Here is a 14,020-nt window from a genome sequence, read left to right on the forward strand (position 1 = left end):
ACCCATATGGTGGATGGAAAGGGCTCCTCAAAGCTGTCCTCCGTCTGCCACAAGTGCACCAAGGCACACACATAAACACGTAGGCACAGACAGACAGACAATACAAATTTTAATGATACTGCTGAAAATGACCAGAGTAGAGCAGAGTGGGAGACTGAGGGGGACATGCCACTGCGGTCATCCAGATAAAAGGTAAGTGGACTATGAATCAAAGTGACAGTAGGGAAGTTGCTTGTGAGATTGCATGTTTATCAACTGCTTTGTGTAGACAGGGTACACAACACCAGAAAAAAGAAAAACCAGGCCAGGAGTGGTGGTGCATGCCTTTAACCTGAGCACTTGAAAGGCAGAAATCTCTGTGAGTTCAAGGCCAGCCTGGTCTGCAAAGTTACTTCCAGGCTAGCCAATGGCACACAAGGAGTCCCAGAATCAAAAACAACAACAACAACAAAAACCACCAAACCCAAGATCATACTGAGGCTTCCACCTAACCAACTGAACAAATTAAATGAGGAAGACTATGGAAAGAAGCAAAAAAGTATATTTTTTATGTACTTACGTGTATGGGCATGGTCTGTGTACCATGCTTAGTGCTCCCTACGCCAAAAGAGGGTGCTGGATTCCAACCTGAATTCTCTCCCAACGGAATTTTTTGTAAGTTAGTATTTCACTATGTAGTTAGTTCTGACTGACGTGGAATTGTCTATATAGGCCAGATTGGCCTCTACCTAACAAAGAGCTGCCTGCCTCTGATTTGAAAAAGGTGTGCCTCACTAACTCCCAGAACAGCAGATTTCAGATGGTTGGTTTTTAACAGACTTAAGATGTTCATTACCTAATTTAATTACAGATAAGTAGGCATCAACATGGGCTCGGAGTATAAGGAGAATACTTATGTGCTGGCAAGATGGCAAGTGAGGAGAGGCTCTTGACTTCAACACTCATCAAGTTTGATGGTAGAAAGAGGGTACCGACTACCAGAGGTTGTCCTCTGCCTCGCTCCATGCCCTACATTTTTACACGTGCACACACATACACAAACATGTTTAAGTGTGAAAATAAATGTAAATACATAAATAAGGATATCTGTAACCTGCCAGTTTGTAAATGGGAAAATATGAAATTAGAGTAGTTCATCAAGAAGCAAAGATGAAGGACAAGAATCTAAACTGATTCCTGCAGCATTCTCATGGGCAAAGACCAGGGAGACACAAGCAGGTTATGAAGTGGAAACAGGCTAGCTTCAAACTTAACTATCATCCGGCCTCTGCCTCCCCAGAGCAGGAATCACAGCTGAATATTGCCTTACTCAATTTCATTTTATAGTTCTGGACACAGTTTTTCCATTAATAAGATTATGTGCTAATTAAGAGTAAGAACATTCTATGGCTAAACCTGATCCATCAGATTAAGTACTATTAAAATATACAAGGCTTCATTCTAAATATATCAAATGAGCCAATGTATTTAAGTCTCTCAGGCCAATGAAGTAAACATGAACGTCATCACACAAAAGAGAAAGCCAAAGGGCACAAAATCTGCTGATAACCACACAACCTAACAAATGAAAGAAGGGATTTAAATCTGAGGGCTATAAGAACAGGAACTCCTAACCAGTCAACCACTACCAGGAGCAAAGAATATATTCCTATAATCCCAAAACTCAAACAAAAGGCAGGAAGAAAGTTCCAGTTCAAAGGCTAGCTTGGACTACAGAGCAAAATTTTCTTTAAAAGAAAACAAAAACCAAAACCAAAGCAACCCAGTGTCCTTGTATATGCACATGCACCAGCGAACAGTTCCACGAGTGAAGATGCCTGCTTCTTCCCACCAAGACACACTACCTTGAGCTCAGTCCTGGGACATGGACTTCTGCAGGCTGTTGCCTGACCTCCATGGTGTACAGTAGAAAGCTCGTGAGCACACTCACACATACTTAGAAAAAAAAAAAATCAAACCCAGAAATATTTAAATAAAATACAAAAAACTACAAATAACAGGGCAAGTGAAGTGAAACAAATTTATGCAAAAAAAAAACAACTGGTGACACCCAAGTGCCTTAGATGTGCACAATTAATACAACTCTTGCCTATAAATCATCTGAGTAAGACGACCGCTTCAACTTACATTTTCAGTCCACTACAAATACCCTCCTTAGACAACAAAGAGGGAAATTTACCAAAATAAGAAATAAAACTCAAGATTTTTTTAAATGTAAAATTAGTATCTGATATTATTTTAAAAGTGTCCATTTAAAAAGCTATCATATACTTTCAACTATGTGCTTAAGAGACTTTATAAACTTCTGCCTAAAGTATAACTTATGTTTTGGGGAATTAACACACTTAACATTCTTAGTCTTGGTTCTCCTATGCAACAAAGAAGAGAACAAATTCAGAAGTCTCTTACCATTGATCTTTCAGGATATCCAAACAAATAGCCCCTGTGACGGAACTAATATTAGGATGCCATATTTTAGTGATAAACCGGACCTAGAATATAAAGCACACTTGAGTTTTTAAGCAACAAGAGATAAACAAAACAAAAAAAAAAAACAAAACCCCAACATGTAAAGGTAAAATAGAACTAGAAGAAAATGACATCAAGAGAAATGATATACTTTATGACAGTTTTCCAAGGAAGCATATAGAAAGCAAAGCTTTCACAGTATGTCAAGGGTAAGGGCAAAGGTCAATGACATATGTTTAATGTTTCTAACGCACATTTCACATACAAACACACCTAACAGTTATCATATATTTACACTGTACCTAGAATTATGCTAGATGAGAAATAAAATTCAGTATCAAATCCAATAAAATAGCATGTAAAACCAAAAGGAAACATTAAATGATACCTACCCAAGTGTGAGATAAAGTGCATAACAGGCTTAAGGAAAAATAGATGCATATGTACTAGTGGCTTATAATGGTCCTAATTTCTCTATACAAGTTATTCTCAAACATTATTATATAATTCAGAAATATTTGAAGGTCTACTATTATATGTCTAACACTAATGACGAAAACTAAAATCAAGACAGGCGTGGTTGCTAACATCTTTAATTCTAGCACTGGGGAACCAGCAAACAGATCTGTGAGAGTTGGAGGCCAGCCTGATTTACAGAGAAAATTCATACCAGCAACGGCTACAAAAACAAAATAATAATAAATATTAAATCACTGTATTCAATGATACCTATCTTCTCTCAATAGCTCTAAAGAATGATCACTACTGATTGGATTCATTCACCTGGTATAAGATCATGCTATTAGCTTGACTTTAGACCACAGCTCAGACTTCATCCCACATTCTACTCTCTGCCTCAGTATCATATTCAAGAATTTTGTTGTTGTTTTTCTGCCTGAATTTTGTATGCCATTTTTCTCAGTACCATTTTCTATACTCTCTTCTCTGCACTAAGCTCATACTTTTAGCTTCCATTATTTATCACCTCGTCCTAACCTAATCCCACAGCTTTCTCTACTTTTTCCTGTCATACAATTAACTTTCCATCTTTAATCTCCAGTGTCTAAAGGACCTGACACTATTATGACAAAACTGTTATCCTGGGGATAAAACAAGAGCCTGCCCCCGCCCACCTTTTTCTTTTTTAGTTTCTCAAGTGAGGGTGTCTCTAGCTTTGGAACCTCTCCTGGAACTTGCTCTGTAGACCTGGCTAGCCTCAAACTCAGAGATCTGCCAGCTTCTGCCTCCCCAATGCTGGGATTAAAGGCGTTTACCTCTACCACTTGGCAACAAGAGCTCTTTTAAATACAGACAAAGTCACTAAGACATATAGGACTTATGCACAGTAACCATTTCTTTTATTTTTCCAGACAAAGTTTCTCTGTGTAGCCCTGGCTATCCTGGAACTTCCTCTGTAGACCAGGCTGGCTTTGAACACTGAGATCTAGCCTCTGCAAGCATCACCACGGCCCACCATGTACATGTGTGTACACACATGTGATGGCACTTAAACTACACTTGAATGGGTCCCTGAAAAGGCTAGAAATGGATGTCAGGTCACTTGGAGCTGGAGTTCGAAAAAATTGTAAGCTGCCTAAGATGCGTGTCTAGAACTGATCTCAGGTCCTCTGGGAAGGCAACAAGAGCTTTAAACTGAACCATCCAGCCCTCCAGTAACAATTTCTTTGTAAGAGATAAGCACAAAAATGTACTACTTAATAATCAATCAATACATTAAACTCATAAAGACATCAAAGAGTCACTGAAATTATCAGCAATATCTCAAGGAAAGCACAGCATTCTGTAATTTTTTAATATATTTTGAGACAAAGTCTCACTACGTATCCCTGACAGGCCTGGAACTATGTAGATCAGGCTAGCCAGGAGATCTGCTTACCTGTCTCCCCAGTATTAGGATTAAAGGTGTGTTCCAGTACACCCAGCTATACTGCAATTTCTTTGTTTTTAGATTTATTTTATGTATATGAGTGTTCCGTGAACTTTATGCCAAAAGAGGGCATCAGATCCCACTATAAGACAGTTGTGAGCCACCATATGGTTTCTGGGAACTGAACTCATGACCTCTGGAAGAGCAGCCACTCTTCTTAACTGCTGAGCCATCCATCTCTCCAGTAATCTTAAAGCTCTTCAACTTTCTATTTTGTTTTGTTTAGAAAATGATGACCTTGCCGGGCGGTGGTGGCGCACGCCTTTAATCCCAGCACTCGGGAGGCAGAGGCAGGAGGATCTCTGTGAGTTCGAGACCAGCCTGGTCTACAAGAGCTAGTTCCAGGACAGGCTCCAAAACCAGAGAAACCCTGTCTCGAAAAACAAAAAAAAAAAGAAAATGATGACCTCAAACTCAGGATCCTCCCATCTCTGTTTCCAGTGTGAAGAAATTTTAAAGCTGTACTACACTAATATAGCTAGCATTTGTAAAAATAGAATTTTAAATTATTACTAAAAATGCCAAAGAGTATTTTAGGCAAGTAATCTGAGGACAAGTAATCTTGTTCTTGCAGAGAGGGAGTGGGGAGCCAGTGTTGGATCTCAAACCTAGGACCCAGGGAACGCCATACTGCAAAGCACTCTATCTTGTTTTTAAAGGGAAAGGAGGGGGCTGGAGAGATGGCTCAGTGGTTAAGAGCATTGCCTGCTCTTCCAAAGGTCCTGAGTTCAATTCCCAGCAACCACATGGTGGCTCACAACCATCTGTAATGAGATTTAGTGCCCTCTTCTGGCCTGCGGACACACACAGACAGAATATTGTATACATAATAAATAAATAAACAAATATTAAAAAAATAAAAAATAAAAAAAATAAAGGGAAAGGAACCTATATATTATTTATTGAAGCTATACATGTACAGAACCAAGGAATTAAAGGGATCAAGGAAATTGTTAAATTAATTCTTATACTGATGTATAATTTACTGTTACAAAAATTTTGAATATAGATGATCCAAAAAAATAATTTTATTCAAGAAGACGATTATCATCTACCTCTTCAGCAGTGACAGACTAATACACCAGCATTCCATCTCTTATTTCTTTTTTTCTTATTGTTTTAATTACCAGCTTCCTACTTTCTCACTCTGCCTTTCCTGGGCCTTATGCTTCCCCTAAGCAACCACATGCTTTTCACTCCATTGTTCTAACCACCTGGTATCCACTATATATACCAACACTTCTCCCATTTCTTTAATTCCTGAACTGAGTTAACAGAAATTTAAAAACTTAAAAAAATAAAGTTGGCAGGGATGAAGTAAAAACTGGGAGGTAGAAGGAGAATCATAGATATAGGTCATAATTAGTTGTGTAGAGTTCTAGGCCTACCTGGACTGAGACTCTGAAAAAACAAAATCATAGGCCATGTGCTAGGGCACATGCTTTAATTCAGAACCCTTGGAAGGCCTCCGCAGGTGGACTGCTGAGAAGTCTGGGCAAGCATACTAAGTTACTAAGTTTCAGGCCAGCCAGAGATACATAGTAAAACTGTGTCTCAGCTGCTTCTGATGGTGGTGGTGGTGGAGGCACATGGCTTTAATCCCAGCATTTTGGCAGCAGAGGCAGGCAGATCTCAGTGAGTTCGGGGCCAGCCTGGTCTACGAAGTGAGTTTCAGGATAGTCAGAGCTGCTACACAGAGAAACTTGTCTAAAATAAAAAATAAAAGTTAAGGGGCTGGAGAGATGGCTCAGCGGTTAAGAGCATTGCCTGCTCTTCCAAAGGTTCTGAGTTCAATTCCCCGGCAACCACATGGTGGCCCCACAGCCACCTGTAATGAGGTCTGGTGCCCTCTTCTGGCCTGCAGACATACACACAGACAGAATATTGTATACATAATAAATAAATAAATATTTAAAAAAAAATAAAAGTTAAAAAAAAAGAAAAACAAAAATTCAAAACATACTAGCTATAGTGAGTGTTCAACTGCTACACAAAAATCTGAATATTATATATAGAGAAAAAAATTGTTACATAACAAAAGATATTGCTTAATCAGTCATATTAGTAACAATTATTCTCTCTTCCTGTGATCTCCATTTCTGTCACTCTATATCACAGCTCCTCCTCCATGTTAGACACAAGTTCACAATTCCATCATTAACTCTGATGAAAAACTTACAGATGCTATATTTGTTCCATAATAGAAAATACTTCACTCAAAGAAAAGACTGTATTATTTAAATAAAAAAGCAGACCTGCTCCTTAAGGATTGGTATTGGTGGGATGGAGAGATGGCTCAGTGATTAAGGGCACTGATTGTTCTTCCAGAGGACCCAGATTCAAGTCCCAGTACCTACATGGCAACTCTCAACTGTCTATAACTCCAGTTCTAGAGGATTGGACAACCTCGCACAGACAAACAGTGGGACACCAATGTACATTAAATAAAAATACATTTCTTTAAAAAATTACAAAATAATAAAGAAAAGATAGGTAAGGTATTTAATACTCAATTTCAGAGCTGAAGAAATGGCTCAGTGGTTAACAGAACTGGTCATTTTTCTAGAGGACTGGGGTTCAATTTCAAGAAACCAGATGTTTGTTTCTTTTTTTTAAAAAAAAATAAACTGATTTAAAGAGCCAAAGGTGCAGATCTTTACTGTCTTACTTTAATGTAGAAGGATGTTGTACATGCATTTATGTCTGTGCACCATGTATATTCCTGATGTCCAGAAGCCCAAAGGAAGGCACTGGATACTGAAGAACTGGAAGAACAAATGACCATTGCTGTGGGATAATGAACTGTACCCTGTCAATTGTATTTTAATAACATGCTGATTGGCCAGTAGCCAGGCAGGAAGTAGAGGAGGGGCTAGAACAGGAGAATTCTGGGAACAGCAAACAGTCAGTCTACAGTCGTCATCCAGTTGCAGAAGAAGCAAGATGTGACTGCCTCGCGAAAAAAGGTGCCAAGCCACATGACTAACACAGACAAGAATTATGGACTAATATAAGTTATGAGTTAATAAGAAGCCTGAGATACTAGGCCAATCTATTTATGATTAATGTAGACTTCCGTGTGTTTATTTGGGCTGAACGATTGCGGGACCAGGAGGGACAGAAACCTTGATCAACAGACCATGACCCTATGTGGGTTCTGTGACTCAACCAGTGCTCTCCAACTCCAGGGGATACACAGCACTCTTCTGGCTTCCAAGGGCACTGCATGCATGTGGTGCACATACATATATGCAGACAAAAGCATACACGTAAAATAAAAAAAAAACCTACTATTTCATGTATTAAACAGCTACATTGGCTAGTCCAGTACTGAGCTGCCTATACTAACTGGGAATTCAAACAACTATATCCCCAGCCTATCAGCATGTAATTCTAAATTATTTTTATTAACTCAAGAAGAAACCCTGGGTAAAAAGCATTTGCCTAGTAGGCACAAGGCCCCATGTTCAACCTGAACATAACAAAAATAGAAAAGGGGGAAAAAAAAAAAACCTGAAAGGGCTAAGGACATGAGCCAGTGAGAAAAAGCAAGTGATACATAAACCTGAAGACTTGCTACTGAATCTCTCTCTTCTCTCTCTCTCTCTCTCTCTCTCTCTCTCTCTCTCTCACACACACACACACACACACACACACGTGAGGTAATGATTTATTCTTACTCCTTTTGCATCAGGATCTCAGATGAATAATCAGCCCAATAACCTAACATACAAACAACCAAATTCTCAATTATCTGGATGCTAGTTAATCTCTTAGCCCAAGTTCTCTCACCTGTCAGAGCTAAAGGTCATTACAGAAAATGAAAATTCACAGCACAAGTGACAGTTATCACTATCGTTATCTAATACAGAAAATGTAGTGGCTATAAAGTCTATTCCTTCCTGTCCATTTCCATGTGAGAAAAAAAGACACAATAATGCTTGAGTCTAAGAGTTCAAGACCAGCCAGGCAACACAAGGAAAGCCCTTCTCAAAAACAAAAACCCACTGGGCATAGTATCACATACCTTAATTCTAAGGACTTGAGAGGTAGAGGCAGGCAGATCTCTATGAGTTACATAGTGGGACACAGTCTCAAAACAAATAAAAAACCCACTACTAGCCAGATGGCTCAGAGAAGGCACTTGTTACCAAACCAAGTCTTACAACTTGAGTTTGATCTCTGGACCCCAAGAGGTAGGAGAAAAACAACTCCCACAGTGTGTCCTTTAAAAAACATCAAATGTGTGCACATTGGCCCGCTTGCAATTACAGGGCGAATGTTTGTGAATACACAATAAGCAAATAATTTTTTTTAAATCCACTCATGAGTGGATAAATGAATTGGAATGTGTGCATGCAATGAAAGAAACATTCAGCATTAAAAAGAGAAAATTCTGACATGTTATAGCATGGTTGAACAGAGGCAACAAAATGCTAAAGCAGACACCAACGGACAAATACTGTGGGATTTGTCTTATAAAATGAACCCAGAACAGCCAAATTTATAGACAGGAAAAAAAAAAAAAAACAAGCCGGGCGGTGGTGGCGCACGCCTTTAAACCCAGCACTCGGGAGGCAGAGGCAGGCAGATCTCTGTGAGTTCGAGGCCAGCCTGGTCTACAGAGCTAGTTCCAGGACAGGCTCCAAAGCCACAGAGAAACCCTGTCTCGAAAAAACCAAAAAAAAAAGAAAAAAAAAAACAGAACAATGATTCTTCTTTGCTTTTATTGGGAGGAGGGGGGATTTTATGTAAGACAGGGTCTCTTCTATTCGGCAGCTCTAGCTGTCTTGGAACTTGCTATGTAGAACAGGTTAGCCTGGAACTCACCATTAAAAGAATGGCTTTTCCCTTCTACAATGTGAGCTCCAAAAAAGCAGAGAGTAAAAGACTTATTGATAAACTCCTCGGTATGACTTACTCATTTCTGTTTGTTCGTTTTTGTTATGGTTTGTTGGAGGTTTTCTTTTTGGCAGTAATTAACATAGAACCCAAGGCCTACCACATGCAAGCAAAGTGCTCAACCAATGAGCTAGCTAATCCCTGATCCTCAAATAATTTCTAAATTAGTGTAGAACATATACTTCTTTAAACAACATTTATTTAAAACAAGTAAGAACCTTTCTCTAAATTAGTAATATAGCTAATTAACTGAAGCTAGTATTTGGGCCATTATGAGATACAAATTATACTTCAATATACAGCAATCAATGGTTAGCTTTAGTAAGCTTTGCTTCTCATTATAACTTTAGAAGTCAATCATTGACCAGTGCCTGAAATCTTGTCCATTAAATTTATTCACATTTAACTCTGAATGTTGTAACTTTAATAAAGTACTTAAATATATTGATATTTACCATTAATAAGGTGAGTCAAGAAATACAAAATATTTTAAAACTACATGCATAAAAAAAGGTTTACCATACCTTAGGAGGATTAAATGGATATGTTTCTGGTATTTTTATCTCTAGCTGATATCGTCCACCTAAAAAAAAATGGGGAAAAAACAAATTTGAGAATGCTGATCAACTCTAATATGTGAAATCAAATGCACTGAAAGACTGTTTCAAAATAAGTATAATTGTGTATTGAGTGCTGAATTAAAATTCCAAAATAAACTAATCATTCATTTTATAATACTTAAAGCATAAAATGTCCACTGTATACATATTATATTAATTAGCAGTAACAGAACTAGAGAACCAAAATACATTAACTCTATAGAAAAACCAATGTCAAATATTTCATTATTAATTAGTAGCGTAAGGTTCAGAGGTCTTGTTTTTTTCTAGTCCACCTGATAAGAGATATTAACAGGAAATAAGTTTTAAAGGGGGGAGGGCAGCAAGCAATTACAGCATAGACAGTATAGAGACAAAATACACAGATATATCATTAATGAAAGGGAAGCTCTCTTAGCTAGATCTCCCCAGTTTCAGTCTTCCCATTTATGCCCCTTAGACAGGCATGGTGTCACATACCTATAACCCCAGAACTTGGACAGTATAAAAAGAAGAAAACCACCGTGTGTGTGTGTGTGTGTGTGTGTGTGTGAGAGAGAGAGAGAGAGAGAGAGAGAGAGAGAGAGAGAGAACGCACTCCTTTAATCCCAGCACTCCACTCGTGAGGCAGAGAAAAGGGATCTCTGTGAGTTTGAGGCCAACCTGGTCTACAGAGTGAGTTCCAGGACAGCCAATACTACGTAGAAAAACCCTGAGTTTTTTTGTTAGTTTGTTTGTTTTGTTTGGGGAGGTGTACCAGGAACTCAAGGCCAACCTTGGCTTCATAGAAAAGTTTAAGACTAGCTTGGGTTACATAAGATCTGTCTCAAACAAAAGAATTAACTTTTGTCCCTAAATTAGATGTCAATATTTTGTTTAAAATTTCAAAATAAAGCCAAAGAACAAAACATAAAACTGGCAAAAGAAATAACACTATCCTCTTCTAACAAAGTACTACAAAAAGTATTCCACAAAGTACTAACTGGCAAAAATTTATATAAACCAAAAGCAATATTCTGTTTGGTTCTGATGTTACCTTTACCAACCACAAGTTAAACAAACATTTCTAAAAATTCTAAAAATAAGAAAAATGTAGCTAGGTTCTCAAATTAAGTATTCAAAGTGAACCATAACTTCTTGTTCTGGATCACTGAAGGTGCAAGTCTTGCAAGAGATGAGACTGGCAAAGAATACCCTCTCTTAACTGGGTGTGCAGCACAATCCTACAATGCCATAGTACATGGTATGGGGAGGCTAGAAGATCTCCTGATTCAAAACCCTGCTGACCTACAGAGCAGAGAGAGCATTCAAAGTTAGCGTGCCTTAAACACTCTACTCCTCTCCTTCCCTCCTCCTCCTTTTTGTCTCTCTCTCTCTTCTTCCCCCCCCCAAAAAAAATTCTACATCCAATTAACCTCCCAGTTCTAGATTTCATGACCCACTAACATGAAAGATTCACTATTAAAAAACAGGTAATAAGAGACTAGAGAGATGACTCAGTGGATAAGAGCACCAACTGCTCTACCAAAGGAGCCAGGTTCAGTTCCCAGCACCCACATGGCAGTTCACAACTATCTGTAACTCCAGTTTTAGGGGAGAAACCTGACCCCCCTCACACAGACATACATGCAGTCAAAACACTAATGCTCATAAAATAAAAATAAATTTTCAAAAAAGGAAATAAAAGGGTGCTACTCAAATACACATGAAACTAATAGATTTTTCTAATAATCAGAAAATGAACTAGATTTTTAAAAAAAAACTAGCCACGTTACTGAATTAGTTATGTAAGCTAGATGTCTATTACAATATTATTCCTTCATATGCATGTGAAAAGTAACATAGAAGTGTGCTACTGGCATTATTAACATCAAATATTCAGTTCTTGAAAAATTTAAGTAGAGAACTGTTGTCAGTATATCAGGGGGTCCTACCAAATCTACCTTTCTCCACCGTTATGAACGTATGCATGTGAACCTCAGAAAAAATAAAGAGCATTTCACTGATACTAGATTCTTTAAGCAACACACACCTGCTGTCCCTCACAAATCCCAAGGTCCACTATGTAGCCCTCGCTGGCCTCAAACCTGCAGTTCTCCTGTCTCAGCCTTTCAAGTGCAGGGATTATAGAAATGCAACATCATTCTGCATTTTCAAAAGCTTTGATTCCAATTCTTTATGTCTTATAATTTTTTTTTGGTATAGTTCCCCTCTGTTAAATGGTATGTGAATTGAACAAGAAATCTGGATCAAGAACATATAGTAAAAGAGTAATATAAAAAAAAGCAGTCATAACAAAAGAAAGACAGGTAAGAGTACTAAAAAGAATTTTGTAAATACGGAGATGACCATTTATATTAGGAATTAAGTAACAACCCCAAATACAGGTATAATGCAATTGGCTTGAAAAATATGTAGACTCATCTTTTTCCTTTGTAGCAGTTTACTAAACGTGAGAACAAAACCACAGACTATACTCCACATGAGTAAGTGGCTCCAGCACACACACGGTGTAGGGCCCACACAGGCCCTTCTCTTCACAGAAGATCCTCTTGTTTTACTGACTAAACTCCCAAGTGTCGGCTTTATGATTTGTCACAAAGTTCTTTCTTCTTAGATGATTAAAACAATTTTAGGAGTAGTTTAAGAGCTACAGATATCTTACATAAATACTGTTAGATTGTGAGGGTATTTCTACTCCATTTTACATTCATTTGTCTAATATAACAATTTTCATACAAAATCACTGTAAGATCAGTCACGACATACAATAATTTCTGATTAACAATGGATATGAGAAATACATCATTACGTGACCTCACCTAAGCAAACATCATAACCCAATTGACTCTGGGTAATGTAATCTCAAGGGCCCACAGTCATACAAGTAGCCCCATCACTGAATATCTAAGGGACTTTTATAAGCATTATAAACAACAATCTTCAATATAACTTATTTACCTTTTGAGAATAGTTTTTATTCTATTTATGTTTTATGCCACTTTATTTTAGAGATAAGTCTTATTATGTTACACAGGCTAGCCTTAAACTGATAGACTCAAGTAACTCTTCCTCTACCCTCCTAAATAACTAACTACAGGCAAGCCACTACGCACGTTAATAGTTTCCAATCATCAAGCATTTAGCAACTTTTTTTTTACCTCGTGAGGTGGGAGTAAGTTGATGAAACACATCCTCTGTGGACTAGTTATATCTGGGACTTTGGGACTTAAGTGCCCTAGGGTGTCCCTGAATTCAGAGCAATTCTCAGCCTCCCCAAATGCTAGGGATACAAGCATGAGCCCACTATATCCAGAGAAACAATTGTGAACTTTAACATCCTCCAAAGAGAAGAAAAAAAGTAGATAAGAATTACTGAACTGCCCATTTAAATTCAACAAATTTGAAAGAACTTCTAGACAAAAATAACAAAATAACTTAGTTCTTTACCACTAAGTTATTTAGGAAAGGAAATTAAGAAAGTTGAGTAAGTGAAATGCAATATGAGAATTTTCCATGTTTATTTTTTATTTTTCTTGACAATCTGGGTTCTTTAATTTATATGTAAAATTGCTTTTTAATGATAATACAAATGAATATTTTAGAGACAAACTTTTATTTAGCTTTAAGTTAGACCAAAAATAAAAGCAGGCTGAGGAGATACAGCTCAGTCTTAGAGCTTGCCTAACAAGTACATGGCCATGAATTCTAAGGTCAGAATGACTATCTCAGTTCCAAAAAAAAAAAAAACAGCAAAAGGAAAATACAAACAAACAATTAAAAAAAACAAACCCATTGCTTCAAAAACAAAACATCAAGCCTTCTGCAGTAGACCAATCTTTCACCTGTGCTTATTTTCAGAAAGAAAAGTTTATTACTTAAATAGCACTTTTTTTCAAACATTACTGTAACATTTTTACAATAAAAAGATCTTAAAATAATCTACTCTTCAAGCACATGTCCCCAAATCTTAGGAAAGCTATTAAAAATATTGTCTTATTTTGAAGCACCTGTAGAAATGAGCAACTTGTTTCTAATAAATATAGAATGCTTTATCTCAATTAAGAAAAATTATATATTATCTACTTTTTACAAGTTCGTT

The 14,020-nt window shown here is 37.4% G+C and overlaps 1 protein-coding gene across 1 annotated transcript in view; it reads right to left on the reverse strand.

Annotated features, from left to right (window-relative positions):
* The window catches only part of Ube2k (ubiquitin conjugating enzyme E2 K), a 57,424-nt gene that overhangs the window by 12,247 nt on the left and 31,157 nt on the right, over positions 1-14,020 (reverse strand). Inside the window, exons 3-4 of the mRNA XM_041671054.1 lie at positions 9,844-9,902; positions 2,410-2,492 (exon numbers count right to left, since the gene is read on the reverse strand). Coding sequence (XP_041526988.1) covers positions 2,410-2,492; positions 9,844-9,902 — 142 coding nt within the window. The remainder of the gene's footprint in view (positions 1-2,409; positions 2,493-9,843; positions 9,903-14,020) is intronic.

Source organism: Microtus oregoni, unplaced genomic scaffold, assembly GCF_018167655.1.
Source record: "Microtus oregoni isolate MIOR12 unplaced genomic scaffold, Mior012 000021F_ref0000039, whole genome shotgun sequence".
Lineage (NCBI taxonomy): Eukaryota > Metazoa > Chordata > Mammalia > Rodentia > Cricetidae > Microtus > Microtus oregoni.